The following is a 24,386-nucleotide window of genomic DNA, read 5'->3' on the forward strand; positions in this document are numbered from 1 at the left end:
ACTATGACCAACTGCAAGCGTAAAAGAGGGGGTCCCCATTTTCAATGGGGTGATGGTGTGAAAAGGTCACAACAGGTCCCTACAAATATAACAAAAGTACTATAGTTAAATCTTTTTATTTTTGTTTTTCTCTTCCATATATTTATTTCTATTTCTAATGGTCATTCCTCTTCTATGTTTCCATATTCTCTCTATTCAATACGAAAACTTTCTCTTTTTGTTTCTCTCTTCAGAATGTTTATATTTCTCTTTGTTTGTTATAGAAGCATTCTTGTGTATACTTGTATATATAGATCATTTATGATCTTTGTCTAATAGCACATTCATTATTTTACCATAGTATGGTATGATAGCAGGTTTTTTTCAAAAAATTATAATTTCATTATTGAAATTTCCTTAATTATTTTTGAAAATAGGTTTTGAAAATTTTTAATTTCTTCATAAAAAATTTAGACTCGTAAGATTTCTAAAATGGTTTGCCTAGGTGTGTTCAATTTTCTGCAAGGGTCGTGTCTCTATGTAGTTATTGTCATGAGTTTATTGCAGCTTGCTTTCAAGGCTTGTTGCATCTTATTGGCACTGATTTTTAGTTTTTGCTCACCTGAAAACGTGTCGTTTCTTTTGCTCAATTCTTGAGCCCATGGTCATTGTTTTCATTCTTCTACCACTCGCAACACCTCTTTTAGCCACACAAAAATCACTCGCTCTTGCCTTTCACAACCTCTCAACTATTTTGTGCATTTGTTTGCAACCCGCAACTTCAAAAACGGCCTGTGTTTTCGTTTTTCTCAGTCATTTTTCATTGCACACATTTTTCTTCTACAACCATGTTTGAAAAAACAACCATTCTTTTAGTCTTTTTCCACCATTTTTTGCTAAGGATTTGTGGATCTGCTACATTCTGCTTGTGTTTTGCGGAGTTTTTTCTCTATATTTTGACGTTCTTCTCCTTCAGTCATACTCTCATGGCTGCCTAGGGTTTTTGTATTTTAGGCTAGGTTTTTCACCCTTCATTACAAGTCGAAAATTTATTTTGTGTACAAATTCCTTGTGGGTTTTTTATAAGCTCAACTAAGTCAGTCTATGTTTTTTCTAGGTGCATCATTTTCTGTGTCTCAATTTTTGAGCCAGCAAATTTAGAGTCTAACATCAGCACCTAGGTTCATTTTTTGGGGGGTCTTTTGTCAATATGCATCAAAGTTTATGCCTTTTCTAGATATTCACTTGTATTGCATCGAAAAACATGTCATGGCAACTCTCACCAATCTTCTATTGGAAGGCAGCCAGCAATTCAACAAAAAGAACTACAACACCTGAAAGCAGAGAATGATGATGATCTCTCAATACCGTCAGCTTGAGGCGCTTGTTCCGGGTACCAAGACTCGTCCTACCACAATCGATGCTACTCAAGAGAAGTTTGATGAGCGCAACTATTAAGTAGTTATGCTCTTTAAGCTTTCAGTCACTGATGATCAGCTCACTCAAGTGTCGTCTGACAAGACAACTGCAGAGATCTGGACTATACTAAAGGATCTCCACAAGGGATCAGGCAAAAGCAAGGATTTCTCTCTAAAGAATCAATGACACTATTATTATGGATGAGCAATACCCTTAGCTTAGTTTGTGCCTTCTGTGAAGTTAAAGGATCTCTGCAAATGTACTATCATGGTCATTGTAATTGATGTGTTCCAAATACAGATTTGGATCTCATATAAATATGAGAGAAGACATGTCTCTATGGTGTAATCATCATTTAATAATATTATATTAACATAAATAATAATAATATGTATAACAATATATAATTTAACATGGATAATTATATATAGGAAATGATGATTTACCAATAAGAATAATGTATCTCAGATCGAACCAATCCAACTAAAGCTACACTCTTAACACCTTCAACACTCTCCAAAACTTTAATCACCTAAAATCAAAATATCCTCTATTTGAGTTATCTAATATACTAGTCCTTTTGATTTCAAATTCTTGGTGAAGCCTGGAACTTCCATCTTCGTTCCTTTTCCAATCTAAGAAACATTCTTTCTTCCTCCAAAGATTCCACTTCTTACTTTTCACATACACTTACAGAATAGACATGCCCTCTTTCCAACCAAGGGGTATTTTGACACACTAGCCAACCAAACACACTCTCAAACACAATTTGTTGCCTCCTTTTGATGGAGCCCTATTTTTTGGCAAAAATAAGGGCCTCAGTTTATGTACACTTTTTAAGCCATATCACTGTCAATTTTATATTTTGGATCATTTACTTGTGACCTGGATAGATTTTTATCTGAATACTATACTTTCCTCCTATATTTCCAAGTTACATTTCCAAACTTCACACACCATTTGCCTTATGTAAAACTAATTTTAAAAGGACCATCCTTTTCACATAGAGTTTTATACAATTTTGCTCAGCCATGTAATTTTGCATCGCATCCAAATTTATAATCTGCTCATCCATGTTTTTAGTCATTTTGTTTTAACCTAAGTCATGCTTGAACAAACTGGACACACAATTACATTACACTTCCACGTATTATCTGCAAATAGCAATAGATTCACTAACCTCTATTCTCATAACTATTTCTTGGTTATAAAAGGAAACCAGGTTTATGATTTCTGATTATGAAACAGGTGAATTTATTCTCAATTTATAAAAGCACACTGTATACTCATAACATGGCACCTTGAATACCAACCTATAAAGCTGCTCACTTCACATTTTAGAAGACAAGTGTTTGGTGATATGGTAAGTTTGGAAACTCGCAGACTTGTTGTATATCTGAAGAAGGGTTGATGATAACAGATACGCAATAGAAGACTACATCTTTTTGCACATCAGTAGGATGCCATAACCCCGTGCTTGTTTAGAATTTCCTATGTACCTGAAGTGTGATCTACAACCTCATGGTGTCTCTGAATGCTTAATTACAAAAGAAATTGTGCAGCTCATTTTAGAGACTATTCTATTTCTTCCAGCTGATTTGTACAAAGAACTCATAACATGGCACCTTGAATACCAATCTATAAAACTGCTCACTTCACATTTTAGAAGACAAGTGTTTGGTGATATGGTAAGTTTGGAAACTCGCAAACTTGTTGTATATCTGAAGAAGGGTTGATGATAACAGATACACAATAGAAGACTACATCTTTTTGCACATCAGTAGGATGCCACAACCCCGTGCTTGTTTAGAATTTCCTATGTGCCTGAAGTGTGATCCACAACCTCATGGTGTCTCTGAATGCTTAATTACAAAAGAAATTGTGCAGCTTATTTTAGAGACTATTCTATTTCTTCCAGCTGATTTGTACAAAGGACTTTGAAATTCGAACATTTCCAGCTCACACCTTGATGTCCATGCATTCGATTGGTGGCAGATAGTATTACAAATCAGTGATGCATAGCATAGTATCTATCTGGCATAGACAACGAACAGCAGATCAAGGAAAAGACCAATTAATTCCATGTAGATGTGGCATATATTTTGTATAGGAAAATGGATTATAAGAGCAACCTCACAGAGGAAGAGACGGTGTTTGAACAGTGTGTATCATTATCTGAAGGTAGTAGACGTCCCAGAGAGAATTAACATACCTACTAACTATTATAGTTATCTAATCCAAGACATGTAAATAGCGTACACAGAAACAATTAGAAACGATGGTAACATTATATGAAGACAATGCACATGTTGAGTTATCAGGTTTAATGATAGCAATGATGTTTCATATCGAGCCCAAGGCTGGCTCGTTTAGTAGAAGCCTGTCCATTGGGAATAGAAGCAGTGACGTCTAAGAGCTGAGACACCATGTTAACTACCAGTAAATGTTTTATTGCTAGTTGTTTCATTGAATGAAATGATGGAGTTAAGAAGAGTGTTCTTCCTTTCATGGCATGAAAAAATAGTTTCTGGGTGTGCTGTCAATGATTTGATGGGCTTATTGACACAGCAAGTGGAAACTACACAAATATCCAAATGGTTTTGCTATCAGGAATAAAAATTTAAGACACTATTATATTCTTTTTCTGGTGTTCGTGTTAGGTCTTTGCAGCGGGATCTGTTAACAACAGAATAATATTATTGCAATGACATTCTGAAACAAATGCCGAGAGCTCGCAGTTAGAAAGACAAGCGAGTATATCCATCAGATGGAATATTATAAGGAAGTGAAATACTGTTGTTTTCAAGCCATTCAGGAGTGAGGAAGGATGAGCAATAAATCCCAGTGATTAACTCATAAAAACCGAAGTGCTATACCCTAGCAAGATATTTGAAAACACATGAAAGAACAGAAGCCCGACTTGGAGATGAGAAGACAAGACATTTGATAAAAAATATTTGACATTCATATATTTATTTGTCTGGAGGAATAAGGAGCAGAATATGACTTCATAATATATTTTAATATTATATTTCAATGATTTATAAAGCTTGTTGCTTTTGATTATTTAAATGGCATGGAGAAGTAAATTGTAGTTAATTGGTCCTTTATAATCATTTATTATTATTTTGTAAACAATTTATGTCAGATAAGTGGACGAGGTCATCTATGGCATTTTAAACTTGATCATAGCAGATATTGTGAAATATTTAATTGTTTCCGAATCTGTGTCCAGTCTGTCTCCCCGAACTTAGGAGTTAAAGAGCAATCTGGACTAGTTTAGAATTGTGTATATATATTTGATCCATCACATCTTGATTATCAAATTGTTTATAGTTTATGTGCATAGAACATTATAAAGTTGTACGTTATAATCTTCATTGTACTTGACTATGCTGCCCAAATTAGCTAAAGCACTGGTCTTTTTATCATTGAAGTATTGGATTTATATTTGAAGGCAGAAAATCCATAACTTCCTTCTTACAAACTTCAAATCCATTGTAAAAAACCTTATACAAAACATTAATTTCAAACTATCACATAACTCCATATTAATTGAGTTCAAAGACCTTGCCAGTTGAAGAACTCCAAAGCTTAAATTCACTATAGAAAAACCTTGAACCATGCAGTTAGTGTTTGAGGTGAAGGTCTACCTGCCTGGGTGTAGCGGAGCCTGAAGTGCAAGGGAATTGAAGTTATTCCTGTTCGTTGGCCAAAACTAACTAAGTAATCCTATTAGAGAAGTGACAAGCTCAATTTGCGTCTTTGGGAACCAACACCTTTATCAGTTTCATAGCGGTATGAAGTCTAAGATTCCTTTTTCAAGTGTCCAACTCAAGTCTCCAACTTCATAAGGGCTCACATCCAAGAAACAAAACAAAAAAGCCTAACGTACATCCTTACTTCCTATAGAGAGGTACATTCAATTACTTATGAACTTAGATTAAGAACACAAAAATAAGAACAGAAAAAAAAAATGTTGATGCTCATTTCGAAACTCCTAAGATCCTCTCACATCATAAACTATTTAAAGTTCACACACTTCATCAAAAATACTTCAATGTGTCTTCTCTCTTATTTCAAACAATAAGAGATGCTTGGTTTGTTGAATTAATTCTAGGTTGCATGGGTACATGTACCCACACCCCTAGTGCGCGTACCCACCTACCCAACTTTTGGGTACACATACCCTAAGTACCACGTACTCAAGTGGAGAGTATAATAGCTGGGGACCTTGGTTAAGATTTTTGATTTATTTTTTTGTTTTTGTTTGCGTATTGGCATGTTGTTTATCAAGCTTAATTCAATATGTAATCAGTTTAAAACTTTGATACTATACTGATTAATAGTTAACTTTATCATTGTTTAATTTAGAAGTTTATCATTTGCAATATGTCATTGTTATATTTATGATCTTCTTGTTCATGTTTAAAGTTTGCCTTCCTCATTATGCATCTAAACATTTATTATATATTATTATTACAAACATATAACATATCTGAAACTGAAAACAATACATTACATTTGCAAACTTTAGCACTGTTTGTTTTAAAAACCATTGTTATGACTCATAATTTCAGATTTTTTATTAATATTAAATTATAACTTATAAAAAAAGTTTGACATACCCAAGTGCCCTTGTCCCCTATTTTGAAAAATAGTCGTACTCACACCCATACCGGTACCCTAAGTACCCAAGTACCCCCGTCCCCGTGCAACCTTGAATTAATTTGATAACTTGGTTGGAATTAATGTTTACTGCTCTATCTGATAAATTAAATCAACGAATTAATAATAACGATGACAACACGTATCAATTACAAAAAGATATATCTTTATTCATACATGAAGTTATTACAGAAGAAGACCAATGATGATCAGCCAATGATTGGAGTTGATCCAACTAGATCATACTACTTCCCTTGCTGATACACAATATTTCAAGGACTTGATGGTTGCCAAGAAGAACACAACCGTCAACCAACCAATGCTTATAACTACCCAAGAATGACAAACAAATTAATACATGGTCAAATAACAATAGACATTGTACACTGACTACAACTTACCATTACAACTTCTGCTTTGCTTTGGTGTTGCTATACAATGCATTTAACTTTATCCTTAGCCCATCTATATTTGTTAGCCATTTCATGAAAATTATCTCTAACAAATAAGCATAGATGGACAACTCTCACTCAGCAAAAACTCGCCAAGCCCAAAAAAACCTCGAGAAAAATTCAGCCATTTTTTTCAAAACTTCGGGAAAAACTCGAGAATCTAAAAAATACCCTAAATTTAATTAAAAATACATTTTTTGGGGAAATTCAATGAAAATATGCATCCAATGAGTTACTTAATGAGAACACATAAGATACAAGCAAAGTTTAGATATATTTATAGCTGCAAAGTGGGTACAAAATCAAATTCTTATGCAAAGTGCTAATGGCAGGAAGCAAAATAGTAGATAGTTTCTATAAAACTAGAAATAAATACATTATAGCAAAATAGTCCGAGAGTGAGTTTGAGCAACTTTGGCATGTTGGAAAGTAATGCTTATCTTGTGTATGAGCAAGTGGTTGAGCTAAGTCTGTCAGGACTCGGGAATATAGAATTGAAACTAGGTGATCTGTGAGAAAATGAGTCAGAATCATTAGAAAATCCTCGTTCCTAGAATTTTTTGAAAATCCCCAAAATCTAGAATCTGCATTTTAACTCCGATGAAGCTGAAACTGATCTCAATCATCTTGACAGTATTTTTACCAATACAACTTAAAAGTATAAGAATGGAAATAAATGTTAAATATTATATTTGTATAAATCCTCCTGCAAATAAGAAATTTAGCTTCAAAAATGATTTTTTTTTTTCTTTTAGACTCTGAAAAAAATATCAATGGCAGTTTTTCTAAAAAATCACCCTCCACCTATGAGTTTTTCTCTGGAAAACTTGGTGACTAGTCTGCAATTTTTCCATCTATGCACATAAGGACTGTCAAGCTCTATGTCACGAGTATCAACAGAGTTTACAATCACATCCACTTTGTCTGTATATCTACTCCAAATTGGAACTTGTGCTTTTTAGTTAATTGTATTTCCACACCCTTTGTCAACCAACCAAATGCATACGAATGAGGTCAACCATTTGTTTTTAGACCAATATTCTTTAACTAAGTTACATTGTGAATCACCGCAACAATTACTGCATTTACATCTAAGTTTCTCTACTTACAACTTTAATAGAAATAGTTTGTTCCTCAAGTTGTGTATCTATTTCACAATGCTGACAAGCTATCTATACATTCAAGATTGTTGTTTACATCAGAAATACCCTCTATCTTGACAAATCCTTGTAGTGTTACAATGGACTTCTAAGAGTCCTCTCTTAGTTTTATATTTTAGATGTAATTTCCAACACTTGGCTTCTACATTTCCATCCATGTTATAATGGCTAGAGTGATTCTTTGGACCCTTCCATTGGCATTAAACAATATTAGTCTTCTTACCCTTCTAATTACATTTCTTGAAGTATTTCTCTTGGTTCTTCTTGTGCTGACGATTGCTTCAGCCTTTCTTAGAATACTCTTCTTCTCCTCTTCTACATGGTAAGCTTGGACAAATGCTTATTCTGTGTTCATTGGCCTTGTAGTGATGCCCTCCTTTATATGTCGGTGTGGCAACAACTAAGGTATTAGGTGAGAATGTCCTCTTTTGAGTCCATGACCAACAACGCAGCTTGTCTTTGAAATTACGTGATGTATTCTTGCACATTTTGCCCACTTCCCTGTCTATGATATAATCAGTTTGTCTTTTGGTCCATTTTATACCTTACTAAATAAAAATTCATATGTAACAAATCTTTGAATCTTCTCAATTAAATAATATACGCTTTTTTTCCTCTTAGAAGTACTAAATAGCTATTTCACCATATAAGCCCATAATCAGAAATTTTGGGACTTACCAAAACAAAGTGTCTGATCTACATAATAAATACTAGAGGAAACCTCTACTTGTATATTCTAAGAATTGAAGAATTCAGTGTTTACTTGCCTATCAAAAGATATAAGTTTTAATTTGTCTCAACCTTAAATGGAATTTGACCAGTTTTGAACTTCTTGCCTTTTGTTGGCCTCTTCCTTGAAGAACTTCTCACAATCAAAATCAGTTTCCTCATTACGATGTCAAACTTTTAGGCCAGAGCCCATATCAAAGAACTGAAAAAATGATTTTTAATGGACAATTTGATCTCGTTGTTGTTTCACATATTTTTGTTGTTAGAATATACTTGTTTAATTCTTCATCATTCTTTCCATGTAGCCTTGGTTTCATTTTACTTCTTGAATCCACTTGCAAGAATTAATTTCAAGATTGCAAGGAAGTAGCAACTTCAATGATTTGATATATCCTGAACTAGGATATCGTCTCAACTCTATTTCAGGTTTTCAACTTTTGCCATGTTTTCCTTCATTTCATTGCTTTATAACAACATGTAGACATGTAAATTAACAAGCAAAGGAAATGATATAGATTTCCAAGGAAATAAGAATGTTGTTACAATGCTAGAACATGCATAAAAATTTTCCTTCAAAATCTCTTTAGAACAATAGAAATTTGCTCAATGATGAACCCAGAGTTAGTCCACCTCCCAAGTAGTGTTGGGTTTCCTTCCAACCTATGAATATCCAAGACTTTCCATCCTCAAATATGGCTGCTACGGTCAAACCAGAAAAAATGAAGAAATTATCAAGTAACAAATCAACATTCCATAATAGAATGAGACTCGAATCCCCAATCAAACCTTTTATAAAAATCTCCAGCCAAAAAGCTATCAATTTCCTTTAATTCTTTTATTTAGCAACTTAGGAAAATAATAATATTTATTATTTGCCTCATTTGATAATTAACCCCCGTGACCTAGGAAAGACTTAAATCATTACTTAATTTGGCCCCTTTTTAACAATTGCCAATGAATAATTAAATTCATGATAGCAATTACTATAGCTTTTTCCTCATTTTATTTAAAAAACACTTAAACCCCTTTATTAACTTTAGCCTGTTGGAAGAATAGTTAAATATAGCCGATGGGGAGAATAGATAATAGGCTAGCATTAACCTTTATTTATTTATTGACATGCTAGGTAAAAAGGGAACATTATGTAATTGCTATACAACTATTTCCACAACTTTCGAGATCAGATTCCATAATTTCTTGAATTCAAAGTGTAGAAATTACTAGAACACAAAATAAATTACTGTTCTACTTGCTTGCACAATGACAGCAATTAAATAAATGAATAGTGTTTGAAAAAGTGAGATTCATGTGCTGGAACAAATGGAAACTCACCACAAACTAGCTTGGTAGTAGCAATTGTAAGTCTACTTCAAGTTATTGATCACCAAGACAAGTACAAAGCGAACATACAACAAGACAATACTCCTATGTTCATTGTCAAGCTCCAAAATAGCTACAATCGGCTGAATCTCTCCTAATCCCCGCAGAATCCTCCAAGAGGCAACCCAAGCCTCTCACAACTATATCCCACATGCTTCAATTTTAGAGGCTCTTTATCATGACGAAACCATTAAGCAGTGATATTGCTTCCGCCGCAGAGGTTCCACTCTTACTGCAACAATATCAAATTCAACAAAGTAATTTCCTTTTATAACTGCCCCCATCACAAATGGCAGTTTCATCATGTGGACATAACCATTGCACATCTTCATACTGATGAAATTAAACATTTGTAGATCCCTATCAATCAAATAGTAATTTTAACTCTAAAGTAATGGTCTACAAAAGAAAAAGGTGCTTCTCCTAGTGGATACAGAATTACTGAGTGTTGTTATTAGGGATGCATTGTTCCCATTTGATAATGAATATGAAATATTATATCTGATTTTCGTATTATTTCATCCATGCTTGTACTCCTTTCATATTTGTTTAGCATTCATCCAATGCTTTTCACTTTTTCTCCAATATATAGCATACTATTTTCACTCCTCACTTTTCTTCTCCTTGTATAGCTTGCTTGGTGACTGTCATTCACCTCAAATAAATTTTATTATTTTTCCAATACTGAGGGCTATTATTGCATTCCTGTGAAACAGAATTCATTACCCAGTCGATGATTTGCCATTCACTAAAGAATAAGTGTCCTTTTTTTAATACAATGTAGGATCAAGATGTACATAAAATAAATGGTATATGTTTGTTAGAACATTTTAATAGTTTGTGACTGATACATGAAATTCTCCATCTTATGTGTCTCTGTCTCCTTGTTTATTCTCTGCTTATTTGATTTGATATACTCTTTTAGTATAAATGGGAACTCAGTCCCATTAGTTTGATGAAACAAGAAACTACTGCCTTGAACATTTTTTAAGTTTCTTTTGGGCTGCAATTGTCATTGCATGTTTTAATTCTCATTCTCATTAAAAAGTCAAAGAGATGAGAAAATGATATGAATTGATTGGGATTGCGATTTCATGCTCCACTTTAGACATGAGAACTATGTTTTTTTCAAAAAGTCACAGAGATATGGTGCTTTGAGATAGATTTGGCATTCCTCTGTTTTGTTTATGTTGAACAGGCTTCATGGGTATGTCATGATGACCCTTCAAAAAAATTGTAGAACGACTTCAGTGTAATTTCAAAAGTTAGTCTAAATCTGTTTTCGAGATTTTGTATAAGCTCTAATTTGAATTGCAACACAATTCGGACAAATGTGGTAAGGTACACGAGAAAAATCTTTGCTCCATCACCCTTGCATTGTATAATTACGAGGATCACAACTATCGACAAGGATCCAATTCATAATCCAAAAACAAATCTCAATGGATAGTTTACAACAAATTGTACAATTCATCAATCTCACCTGCTCACAAAAACTGAAATTTGTCTACTTCCTGAAAACCATAACTTATTTCCTGAAACGCACTTTTTAGGAAGACCAGAACTCTATATGTTGTCACTCATACCTTTTACAATTTAACAGCCCTAAGCAATCCAATATGTTGACAGTATCTATATAATGCTTCAGAACACAAGGACTCTGTAGGACTTACCAATGTAAATTTCTTTCAATCATTCCTTTCTTCTTCTGGAATTATTGTTTAGTTAGTTCCCATCTATATAGAACACACTGTTTGACCAACAAGACCTCCTAAGAAAGATATAAATCGATGCATTGCCACACGATGCCTATAATGTTCAACCAATTGGCATTGTTGTAGATTTCAAGACTGCAAAAGTTCAAAGATATTACAGCCACAAGAAGCCCCCATTTCTTGCAGACAAAACAAAAGAGTATCATTATATAGTTTTATGTACAAAAATACAAATTATGTTCAAAAAATGTTGCTCGAAACAACATATACAGAATCAAGTATTGACTAATTATGATACCAGTGTGAATAACCTGTAAATAATAGCAATTGACAAATTAAGATTAGGGCTTAGAAAACACATTGAACTCCCTATGTGATGAAATTCAAGGTGCAAAATGTACCATGTTTCAGAAACTTGGTGATTTGCAAATGTCATAGAAAGTGGAATCACAGACCTCTAATCACTTCTCCATAATTCAACGGCAATGTCAAAGCTAAGAAAACAGCAGAGAATTGAAGTGAACTCCTTAAAAATGTATGTAATCACATCACCTATTCCTCATGTAAATCACAAGAAAATTCTAAGTAGTCAATGTTTATGTCTCTTCCTCATTATAGTACATAAAATATAAATATATGTGATGCTACAAACAATGCCACCTCAAAGAGGGTATGCAAGAAAAAAGTACATATGAATATCTTCTTGAGAAAGGCAGGTTAGTTTGTGCATACCATCTTTTCTTGTCTCGGTAAGCAAATCAGAAGCATATTTTCTCACAATTTGTAAATATCCTTCTTCTTCCTGCTCTTCAAAGTTGAATAGTACAACAGAGCCATATTGGAAAACTACCATATGGCGATGATTGCTCCAAGATTCATTCCTAGATTCTAAGCCCTGCTGTACTCCAATTTGCAAAACAATTCAGTTATCATCAGTGATAACAGAGGTTATAAATATATCTTTTAATTCCAAATTGAAGCTCATTATGATAGATTCAAAATCATTTTTCATACAATACACACACACACACATATGATATATACATATATACAAATACATACATACATACATATGTATGTATGTATATTATATGTGTGGATGTGGGTGTGTGTATTTCATGTTACATATTTTCTACAATATTTGGTCAAATATAATAATGAAGTCAGCTACTGTGATGAACCTACATTATTAAGCTAGAAAGATAGACAGCAGCACCAAACATCCAATCTCCATAAAAAATGTTATACTATCCCACTAGGATATTTTTTCCATTTTTTCTTCAATTAGTTTTCAGAATCATAGACAAATGGTTCATGCAATAAACTTTCAGATTGAACAACAAATGCTCATATAGAAGACCTCCAAAATTACTATTGATTATGATTTTCCAGCAATACAATATCATAACCAGCAAGTCCATACAAATTCCTCAAAGATATGCTATTGCAATATGCATCAGCAATGCAGTAACAAACATCAAGTCCAATCTGAAATACAGAAATATAGCTAGATTGGAAATAAACAATAGAGTACACCTATATGCTCAAATGTGAATTCTGATGTGAATCCACCACATATGATGAACTGGGGCTACATCCAATCCACCTAGAGAATTTGAAGGTTTTCGTCCTCAGGCTTCAACAAGAGAAAGCTAGCAGCTTCACAGAGTTCTCCAAAGAGAAACTAGAAAATCAATCTCAAATCCAAGCATGTCCAAAAATGAATGAGGATTTCTCCTTTTAATCCTAAAAATTGTGACTCTTCAACTCCCTTCCTGTCTTTTCGTCTTATCCCTCCTTGTCACTTTTACCCCACTTTATAATATTAAATTGACCTTTTATAAGCTCAAATTATGCTCCCCATAGTCAATTTCAATATTATATGAATATGTCTTTAAATTTCCTAATGTCCCAAAAAGGGGACATTACAAATGTAGCATTGTAATATTAATTTTTTAAGATATAAAGTAATTATCTAATATATGAATCAATTGCTTCAACACAATAAAATCCTTGAAAGGAACCTTCTATGTCCAAAATCAAGGCACTTGCAAATGACGCCTTGCACAGGATCTGAAATATACGGAGTATATACTGAAAAGTGTTTTAACTAGCACCCTAGAATAACACTTGCCTCCATTATAACGCAAATCCAGTATATATTTCATAAACAAAATACCAAAAATATTTAATTTAACTATACCTCATCCAGGGTTCTTAGATTATAACAAAATTATGTAAGTAGGCCTTGTTAATCTTTAATCAAAATAGCATCGAATTTATACCAGCTCTAGATGACCCTAAATAGCAACATTTTTGTCCTAAGAACATTGTGTTAAAATTAAAAACAACTGTGCTACTTATCTGAGTCAAGTCTATCGGAGTAGAAAATTTAGAGCTCCAACATTAAGTCAATATTAATTAAAATGACAAATGTTAAGCATAATACAGGTTATGTAAGTGAAGTGATTCTAACAAAAACTGTTTACATGGGAAAAAAGTTAGAACAAAATATAATCTTATTAATTACACATATAAACAACTTGTGATGTCACCTTCTCTCTTGGCAAAGGTAAGTATTACCTTGCTTTACAATGATCCTTGATTGGGTGAACTAGCATGATTTAGAAATTTAAAACAAAAACATATATAAATACATAAATAATATAAGAGTATCTAGCTTCTTTCATTTAATAAGGGTAAGAAGAAGGGAGGCCTCATGTTGAGCCATTTCTACACAACTCCTACGGAATTGCTTTGTACAACTCTCTCTCTCAACTTGACAGACTTCTCCGCATTCTCACTTCCTCCTATTTCTTGGGAAGAGACCATAAACAGTTTCTTGGCTCCTCAAGGTAAGGACCTCCTGGAGTTCTAGCCACCTTTGTGGTCGTCTTACAACAGCCTCTTACAAGCCATTATGTTCACCACCTCATTACAGCTAATCTCTTCTTAGTCCTTGTGGATACACTACTCTATCTATATATCCATCATATCCTTCTATATATATTTCTATCATTTATATTAAAATAAATGTATACGGACCTTGAGAGAGATGTGTTAGGATTGAAGAATACTGAAAAAGGGGGAATAGCACTTTGAACCAGATTAGACTTGCAGCTTAACCATATCAATGCACAAGTGAAAATTAAACTCAAAAAGAATAAGAACACCATGTAAGAATTCGTAACACCATATTTTTATTGTGGAAACCCTGTTAAGGGAAAAAACACGGTGGGAATTGTGACCCACAAGGAATTACTCTGCAGAAGCAATTATCCTTGTTAAAGGATTTAGTACAAGTATGAAATGGGAATGCACAAGGCATTAGGCACTTGCCTAGTGCTCACTGCTCTATTACAAAAATAAGGCTACAAACTTTTGAGGGATACTTCCCTCATACAATAAGAAAACAAAGTGAGCTACAACCCAGACAAACTACAAAATGGCATCTCATATGCCTAGTCAGTCCAACTATAAGTACACAATCAATATGCTCATTCTCCTATTTCCCTTCACACTAATGGATCACGGAAAAAGCATTATGTCTGCCAAAACAATCGCTGCCATCTCTATCATCAATAATCCAAAAACCCAATCCTTATATCAACCATAAAGATAACTTAGTCAGCCCAAAAAGATAAATAATGAATCGTGTAATTCTTCGCTAAATCTCGTTCAAATCATCAAATAGCAACTTGCTATGCAAGTGTTTTGTCTTGCATAGTTGGCCCTATCATGTCAAATCACTGAACCGATCTCCACATCGTTTTACCAAGCACACTGAATGACATTACCGAACTATTCTGATCAAGCCCAAAATACTGCCAAACCGTCTCATGCATATAGCAAAAACTCCAGTATATTCAAAGATGGGATTAGACATATTATGATGTCTACTTTCATATCCTACATTTGCAGCCTTTGACTCTCTATTTCTTCCATACCAAGCTGATCATTCTTACTGTAGTCTGCTCTGTTTCCAATACTTAGTCATTTCTTGCATCAAATCCATCAGTGAACATAAAACTGAAATGTGGCCAAGCATGATGGATGTAGTTGCCATCAATGAAAACATAGCATGCAGTAATGAGTAACTCTAGCCTACAAGATGTTATTTCTGACTCAATCTGTGCAATTATTAAGACTTAATCAAGAATGTTGAGAAATGGTTTTGATTACTATATGATAATTACAGAATTAATATTTTGTTCAGAGATGTTTTTTTCTACTATCTGATGCTTACTAAATCTGATCATAAATTCTTCGATGATGATGATCCAAGTGAGAATGAAATTGATCTCCACTTTGTACCTTGCCAACCAAATGGTTGCATCCCTTGAACATGAAGAGATGTTTCTCTTCCCTAACCATTTCATAGACAATGATTAATAATTCAATTATCCTCATATAATATCAAGAATCTTCCTAATCCTCTTTGCTAATCAGTGATCATTCTTATGATCTTTAACCAACATGGATTATGTATCCGACCAATCATTTTAATGACTAACCAATGAAAAGGGTTATTCGATTATCGAATGGGATGATTAGTCTTGGATCTGTTAATGTTTGGGGGTCTAATCATTTCTTCTTTATCACTCTAGTTATATTAAATCCATTACAGGATAGTCTAAAAGATTCTTATCATCTCAGTAATCGATGTTTCTTATTCTTTTCACGAGTCTTTACATATGTATGCACATCGTGATGTAATGCATGCAATCAAACTTCAAAGCATCATTGTCCTTCACTGTATTTGCGGATAAAGTTAAGCGCCATCACACAGGTCTAACCACATTAAAAATGTAGAAATAGTGTGAAGGAAGTCATTGACAACAAAAAAGATATTTAAAGAGAATCCTTCCCTTACAGGTTATCTCACAATAAGCCTCAAGACTATTCTACATGTGTTTATCTTATAATATTATTTTCCACAGATTACCATTAAGGTTCTAGAATCTACAAGGCATCAACGCAATACCCATTCCCGCATGCCTGCAATTTAACATTAAGGTCCAGACATCAAAGCAAGATTTGTGGGTCAAAGACACAAGATCAAGAATGTTGACCAATTTTATGGAGCCCCTAAAGTGCTGAATTAGGTTTTAGTAAAATCAAAATATTCATAGAGGCTCCATAAAATTTAGAAGTTATTGCTGAAAATCTATTAAAATTAGAAAGAATATAAAAACTCAAAACCTCCATTTCAATGCTCATCAAGGAGCAATCTGTTCACAGTATTATGTCAACCAAAGCTTTTTATAGTACTTCATCTGAATGCTCCCAATAGTTAACCTCCAGAAGAAAACTACCGTAGATCCAAGACAAGACCTGCAAACCCTGAAGCACAGGTGTAGAGGGATTTGTTATTGTGCTAGAACCAGATAAACATCTGGAACAGAATGATGAACCACAAACACTGCAGAATAGATGCATACTTCTTGAATATATTTCAAAGAAATCTCAAATGTCTAGAAGACATTCTTAATTTCAATAGATGTTCTATTTTGGTAAAAATGGAGAAGTTGAGAACAGCAGCCGATCTTAGAGAAGATCTGCAAACCAAAAGAGGCATATGACTGTATGATTCCAATCCAAAAAAGAGTCCAACATCTAGAAGACTGGGTGACCTCCCAGGATGTTTGAGTGTTTCACTTCTATGAGCATCACCTAGATGCAATGAGTGCTAACTATTCTATTCATTCTCATGAGAGATGGGAACTTTTGAACCAGTACCCATGAAACATGGGTTAATGAGTTTCACTCAAAAACTACACAATTGAATCCTGGTAGAAATATCATAATTCAACTTGCTGTGGGAAAATATCTCCTACTTATCAATTGATGAGCTCTGTTGTCGGTAAATTCTATATTGTAGCCGACGGGTAGAATAGTATCCGAACGGGCACGTGATGGTTGAGTCACCCCTTCCGGAAGGTATATGTACACCATCCGGAATGGACTTTGAATCATCATTCTAATCAATCATATCGAATATTCTAGTATCTTTTGTATACATGCGAATAATAAAAAGAATACTTATGTGTTACATGTTCTTGTCTATTGTCTAAATGCATTAATAAATCGTTTACCATGTACAGTAAACATTTGGTGCCATTGCCTATAAGGACCGGGTGCTATGAATGTTGAACACATTGAATAAAGATAGAAATAAGAATCTAGAAGATGACAACATAAGTGTGGCACGGGAAATATTAAACCACACATAGCAAAGCGATTGAAGGCATAGACTCCAACAACTCGCCAAAGGGTATGGCAGTGGTGTCACAGGAGGTGACCATGGTACCACAGGAGCACTGACGAACGGAGTGTAGTCGCCAAGTCAATCAAGGGAGAGGTTGATAGAAGAAGCCTGAGAAAGGCGAAGGGTGATCGAAGGAACAAAGGAAGAATTGGCAAACTAGTATACGCCAAGGGGAAATCCGGACGGAAGGGAAAGGACTAGTGTGGCTCGAAGTGTCGAAGGAACACGAGCGTGGGTAGAACTCTTCGTCCCTGATACACATAATGAACAAATATAGTTTGGTTGAAACGACCAAGTCCTTGAGGAAGCCTTCCTGCCACTTGAAAACGTAGGTGTCCGTAACACAGGTGTCCAGAGCGGTGCGGGAGTACAAAACAATGCAAGTACTGACAGCAGCGCACAACAAAAGAAAGAAAGGGTACCGGTGGCCGGTGGCCGGTCCAAAGGAAAAGTTACCAAAGTTTGACAGGGACAGCATGGCTAACCCAATCAAACACTGCAAAACTTGCGAAACAATTTGGACAACGAATGGAGAAAACAACCATGACGAATGGGCAACGCAATTTCCAACCACCTTATGAGGTGTAGCAATCGATTGGTTTTTGAACACCAATCCGGCAAAGCTAACCACATGGAAAAACATAAAGAAGGAATTTATTACAGAGTTTCAACTACTACGAGACGACAACGAGATGGTAGCAGAAATCTACAGCACAAAACAAGAAAGAAATAAAACAGTTCATGTATATGCTAGAAAACTAGAAGAATTAGTAAATAAAATGGAAAGTAAGCCAGCAAACAAGCTGAAAAAGAGATGGTTCATAGAAGGACTACGCCTGGAATTAAAAAGGAAAATGAAGATTGTACCGCCATCATCATACACTGAAGCATACAATCGAGCAATGGACTTAGAGAGTGAACAGAAGACAAAAAAGAAGAAGAAAAGCAGATCATCCGACTTGGATGAATCCTTTTCTAAGGATAGCAGTAGTGATGAAAAGGGCAGTAAGAAGGTCTGAGCCCTCCAAAAGGATATGATAAGGATGATGAAAGAGTTTAAGAATATGCAGAAAGGGAATAGCTAGACCAAAGAAAACGAGCTATGGTGCACAGAATGCAAGACAGAAGGCCACACTAAGGGATCCTATCCGAAGAATCAGTTCTGTGATATTTGCCGAATCGTAGGACATTCCACAAAGGAATGCTCGTTCACTATAAAAATAAGAGGGCATCAACAAGTGCTCTTGACACAGGAAGCATCCACGTTAGGAGGGAGCGAAAACACAAACAATGATGGTGCCACCTCGGGTGGGTACAGAAACAACAGAAGGGGACAAAACAACAACAACAATAATAACAATAATAACAAGGATTGCAGTCGGATTTAGTATGATGCGAACGACCGATTGATGGTTAAATGTCGGGCATGCAACTTGTGGGGCCACTTTGCATGAAACTGTACAATGACGAACACACCGCAGTTGTTATGCAGATGGTGTGGCCCTGGAGACCATGAAGATGCCAAGTCCCTGAAATCGAAATTAGGAGTGAATTTGATCAACATCGAATCAGGAACGGACGAAGAGGAAGTCCTAGCAATTACATGTAAATAGGCAAAGTTGTACCCAAACCCGACGGAAGAAAAGAAGACTGGAAGAAGCACGGGCAAAAATTGAGAAGGGGATGCAGACAGAGAAATCACAAACAGAGGAGGACACTGCAGTTACCTCAATGAGGAATTGCGCAGAACAGAACATCATAAGGTGGATATTACAAACTGAGGTACCAGTAAAATTAAATTTTCTGATTCTCACAATGCCCCAACTACGAACGACACTTACAAACATGGCTCCAGCTGCTAAACTACCAGAAGAACCTAGGAAGGAGAAGGAAAGTGGAACAAATGCAGCAGATCCAATGCTACTAGCCCTCACATCAGGAAGGCATCTGGTAATTGTAGAAATGGGTATATTAGGAACAATCCTCTCAGACACAATTGTGGACGGAGGTTTAGGGGTAAATGTCCTACTAGAAGATACCTAGAAGAAGTTGGGACAATCGACGTTATGGCCACCCACATTCCAATTGCCAACTGCAGACCAACATGGCATTAAGCCTCTAGGGATCCTAATGGCACAACCAGTAACTATTGGAACACAGTCGTTCCTGCTCGACTTTGTAGTCATCCCACTAAAAAGAAGGGGATAGGACGCCATTCTTGGACAAGGATGGCTCATACTAAACATGACTAGAAGAAGAATACACTATCAATAGAGAGTAAAGGTCGGAGATTTATTATTGATTTACACACACAAATGGTGGGAGAAGAAGCCGGATCGTCCAATTCAGAAGGAGAGGACGAAGGTAAGAAGCAAATGGAACCGGTTGAGGAAGGAGTCCTACGGTTGAAGGTGGATCGAAAGACGAAGATCTAGATTTGGTGAACGGTCTATTTCACTGGCAGATGGAGGATTATGAACTCTTCCAAAGTTGCAACATACTAACGATAGAGGAAGAATGTAACGGAGATAGATTTCCAAAAGAATTTAGGGAAATAAAAGAAGGGAACACACAACTGGATGAAACATCTACACATATATTCAATAAGGAAAAGCCAATAAGATATGAAGAGGCTACGATACAAACCATGAATCTGGGAGATGATACAGAACCAGAGAACATACTGGTGGGAGATAACTGGAGTCTAGTATTAAAAACAGCTGCATTTAAAATAGTACGGCCTTTTAGGAGAGCAAAGAAAGTACACCGTATAGACAAACGTCAAAAGAAATTCTAGTCGTACAGGCACGTGTGGAGGAGAGTACAAAGGAGTGCATTCGCCATAAAACAAGGCCGTACGGCCTATCAAGAGTGTAAGCAAGAAAGGAAGGCAGTAAAAAATAAATAAAACGATGTACGATCTAGGAAGGACACCGTGCGGCCAAGCAAAAGACAATAGGAAATCACAAGTGATCCACCGTACGGCCAAACACGAGAAGATATTGTACATGACACACCGTACAGCTCAAGAGGGGAATAAGTATCACCATACGGTAATAACCAGCTAGTGAATTGGACCGTACGGACTCAAGGAGAACACAAGTTAATGCACATACGGCCTTAAGGAAATCACAAAGAATGTACGGCAATTTGCATGTTCAGGAAAGATTGTAACAAAATCCAAAGAGAGCTTTGACCCACGCGGAGAAGAGAAGGAACACCGTATGGCCCACTTTCGTATGGCTGAAAGCTTGTGCGAAATTAGAACACCATACAGCAATGAAAAGCAAAGAAACAACATCTTCCGTACAGCTCAAAAAGAAGAAGGCAGCATACGGTGGCCCCTATGGCTTAGAAAGAAGGTAAGCAACATACAGTGGTCCGCACAGCCTGGGTGTTTGAGGAGGCAGAAAAAATAACCGTACAACAAAGAGAAAAGTGAACCGTACGGCCTCAAATTTGTATGGCCTTGAGGAGAACAAATCGCATAGGAAGCTGAGGAAAAGTCCAGTACGGCATCAAGGAAGCAGACATCGAATCAGTACATACCGTACAATGGAAGACAAAGATAGAGGCTTGTAAGTACATGCCACAACCGTACGACCAAATGTACGGTAACAGGAGCAAGGAAGCCGTACATTGTAGAAGGAGAATTGGGAACATCTTCAATACAGGAAATGGAGCCATTCCATACAGTAGGAACTAGAGAAAGAAGAAGAACCGTATGACATCAGCATAGTCAACTATAAAGTCTGAGATCACAATAAAACACAAAAGTCTGAGATCACCGTTCAGACTCTCTTGAAGGAAAGGAGATTGCAGTACACCGGTAGACACAAGAGAAAGGTGATAGGAGGTTCCCAAAAAAAAAAGACGACAAATAAAAAATGTTCACAATGAATAACGTATGATATCAAAGGGAAGGGAAAGACATAAACAAGTAGTAAAACACAAGCGGTTGGCAGAAAGAGTATGGGATCGGAAGAAAATCACAAAAATGGTGTGGTCAATGGACTTTTGTGTGGATTTGAGAGTACTAATTTGGTCTTGGCGGCGACCCCGCCCTATCTCGTGATAGGGAGCGCGCAACACTACCCCTCGACCCTACGAGGGCGCTGCCCCCTAGACCCCCAGTCGTGCAGTTATCAGTCGTGGGAAGTGTGACCAGTTGATGAGACCTGGAGCTACTGCAGGCATATAGTGTCTATGTGCCAGAGGTGGAGAGAGCACTGGAGCAAGCCTTTCAAGAGGGGTGCTACACTTTGAGGCACTCAGAGTAGGTGTTGGATGGAAGGTTGTCTTAGTGGATGCATAGAGAGCTTGAGAGGAGCTGATCATTTAGTTGGAGACAGTAAAGCGACACTTGGCTTAGTGTACCTAGGAGTTGGAAGCAGAGAAGGCAGCACAGGTGGCTATCAAGGTCAACTTGGCTAAGGAGACAATATTGTGTTAGCAGAGGCTACAGATGCAACATGTTTTGGAAACTAGTTTGGTGCAAGCACGAAAAAAATGTGAATGTGATGTGATGGAAAAAGATCTATCTTGTTATAGTTAGTCACAGTTAGTGTATTCTATTTTGTTAATCTGTCTTGGATATTTTGTAATTGTCGTCCGGAGACGACTTTTCTTTTTGGGGGGGATGATATTGTCGGTAAATTATATATTGTAGCCGACGGGTAGGATAGTATCCAAAGGGGCACATGCGGGAAGGTATATGTACACCATCCAGAATGGACTTTGAATCATCATTGTAATCAATCATATCAAATATTGCAATATCTTTTGTATACATGCGAATAATAAAAAGAATACTTCTGTGTTACATGTTCTTGTCTATTGTCTGAATGCATTAGTAAACCGTTTACCCTGTACAATAAAGAAGCTCAAGGGGCTTTATAATGAATGGGTCATGAGGCACAACACTTGTTAAAGGTTTTGTGAATGGGGTTGAAAGCGAAGTGGGCTTAACCTTGAAGGATACTCCGTAGTTAAGTGCTTGAGCTAGAGGAGTACTGGAATGGGTGACCTCCAAGAAGTCTCAGTGCTTCAACTCTATGAGCATCACCTAGATGCAATGAGTATCAAATGTTCAATTCATTCTCATGAGAGATGAGTTTTTATGAACCACTACTCATGAAACATGGATAGAAGAGTTTGACTCAATAACTACACAGTCATCCCGATAGCAATATCAGAATTAAGAAGACATTTTAAACTTTGGGATATATATATTATTATATTAAAAATAAAATAAAGTTAGCAGTTTTGTCTTCCAATCCAGCTGAAAACTATTTTACTATTATATCAAGCTCTCAATGGTGCTCAGACTGAAGTTTTTGTTATGAATCTGAATTCAACATCTGTTTCTAAAAACAGAAGTTTCCCTAAGAAGTCTGTTGTACATTTGGAGTCTTCATTTTTCGGGTCTGAAAGATTACAATTTCCTTTCAAGTCACAGTGAATTTGTGAAAACATCAATAATTGTGTGCTGTTTCAGATTTGAGGTATGAATTTGCAGATAACATTGATTCAGAATTCAAATTTCACAATATTCTTTTTTTCTTTATTCGAGATTTCACAATATTCTTAATCACGTTCAATATCAGAAAATGAGTATTAGAAAATATGTTCTGAAGATAGAATTCTGAAATACAACTACAACACTACTTCAAAAAAAAATTAGTTCCCACAATGATTATTTTACAGATCTATCAAAAAAGTCTGTAAAGCCTTTTTCAGAGTCAAATTAGAAATACTCAATTCGAGAGCAAAACGAGCAATAGTTATTTCAGGTTGTTTACTGTGGTAAATCTTTAAAGGTTGTGCATCAAACTGCCATTAGACAAACTGTAGCAGAACTCGTCTAATCATAGTGGACTTTCTCACTTGTTAGCTATGCCAAGCATTCTCTCTTATGGGTATGATGATCAAAATTGGGAATTTTCCCAGGACACTACTGAAGAATGACAGGCAGCAAGGTAGATTTCAGTTATTTTTTATGCTCCTATGATCCTATCTGATCACGTTTTCAAGCAAACATGACAAAGAAAGGTATACTTCAGTTGCAAATAAAGACACAACTGTAAGAGAAGACATTTAATTAAAAGCAGAAAAAGATATTTGAGAGTTGAACTTCTTAGAATAATTTCCAAGTTGAAAATGCTAGGCTCCAAAAAGAACTTGAAAACACAACTTACACCTTAAGGAAGTCATAAGGGGAGCATCTAAAGACTTAATTTTAGCCCCCCTTTTCAACCTCAAATTGCATTAATAAAGAAAGAAATGACATCTAAAATAATAATGTAAAACACAGCCAAAGGAACAGTTAGCAGTTTAATCTGTCTCCCACGAGACAACATAAAATGGAATAGAATGCAAGTATAAACCTCTCTTCAAATTCTGCAAGTAAGCTCCCTAGAAAGTTAAATTAACCTAGATTCTAAGCAATGATCTACAATAAAAAGTTACCAGCACTATAAACTTTTCCCTAGGGGATTTGCAAAAAACAGGAAAAAGAAATAACTGAAACGGAATCTCACCCCATTGTTTTTATCTCAAAAACGAGCACGACATCTGGAAAGTTATTCTCTAACAAGAAGGTTTTATGTTCTAAAAT

The 24,386-nt window shown here is 35.6% G+C and overlaps 1 protein-coding gene across 2 annotated transcripts in view; it reads right to left on the reverse strand.

Moving 5' to 3' along the window:
* The window catches only part of LOC149530425 (protein RETARDED ROOT GROWTH, mitochondrial-like), a 94,778-nt gene that overhangs the window by 64,612 nt on the left and 5,780 nt on the right, over positions 1-24,386 (reverse strand). The window contains exon 3 of one of the 2 annotated variants that reach the window (XM_089811869.1): positions 12,235-12,400. In XM_089811869.1, coding sequence (XP_089667995.1) covers positions 12,235-12,400 — 166 coding nt within the window. The remainder of the gene's footprint in view (positions 1-12,234; positions 12,401-24,386) is intronic. The other variant, XM_089811870.1, reaches the window with a different exon arrangement.

This window comes from Cupressus sempervirens, chromosome 11 (assembly GCF_028749045.1).
Source record: "Cupressus sempervirens isolate cs-2001-9-10 chromosome 11, ASM2874904v1, whole genome shotgun sequence".
Classification (NCBI taxonomy): Eukaryota; Viridiplantae; Streptophyta; class Pinopsida; order Cupressales; family Cupressaceae; genus Cupressus; species Cupressus sempervirens.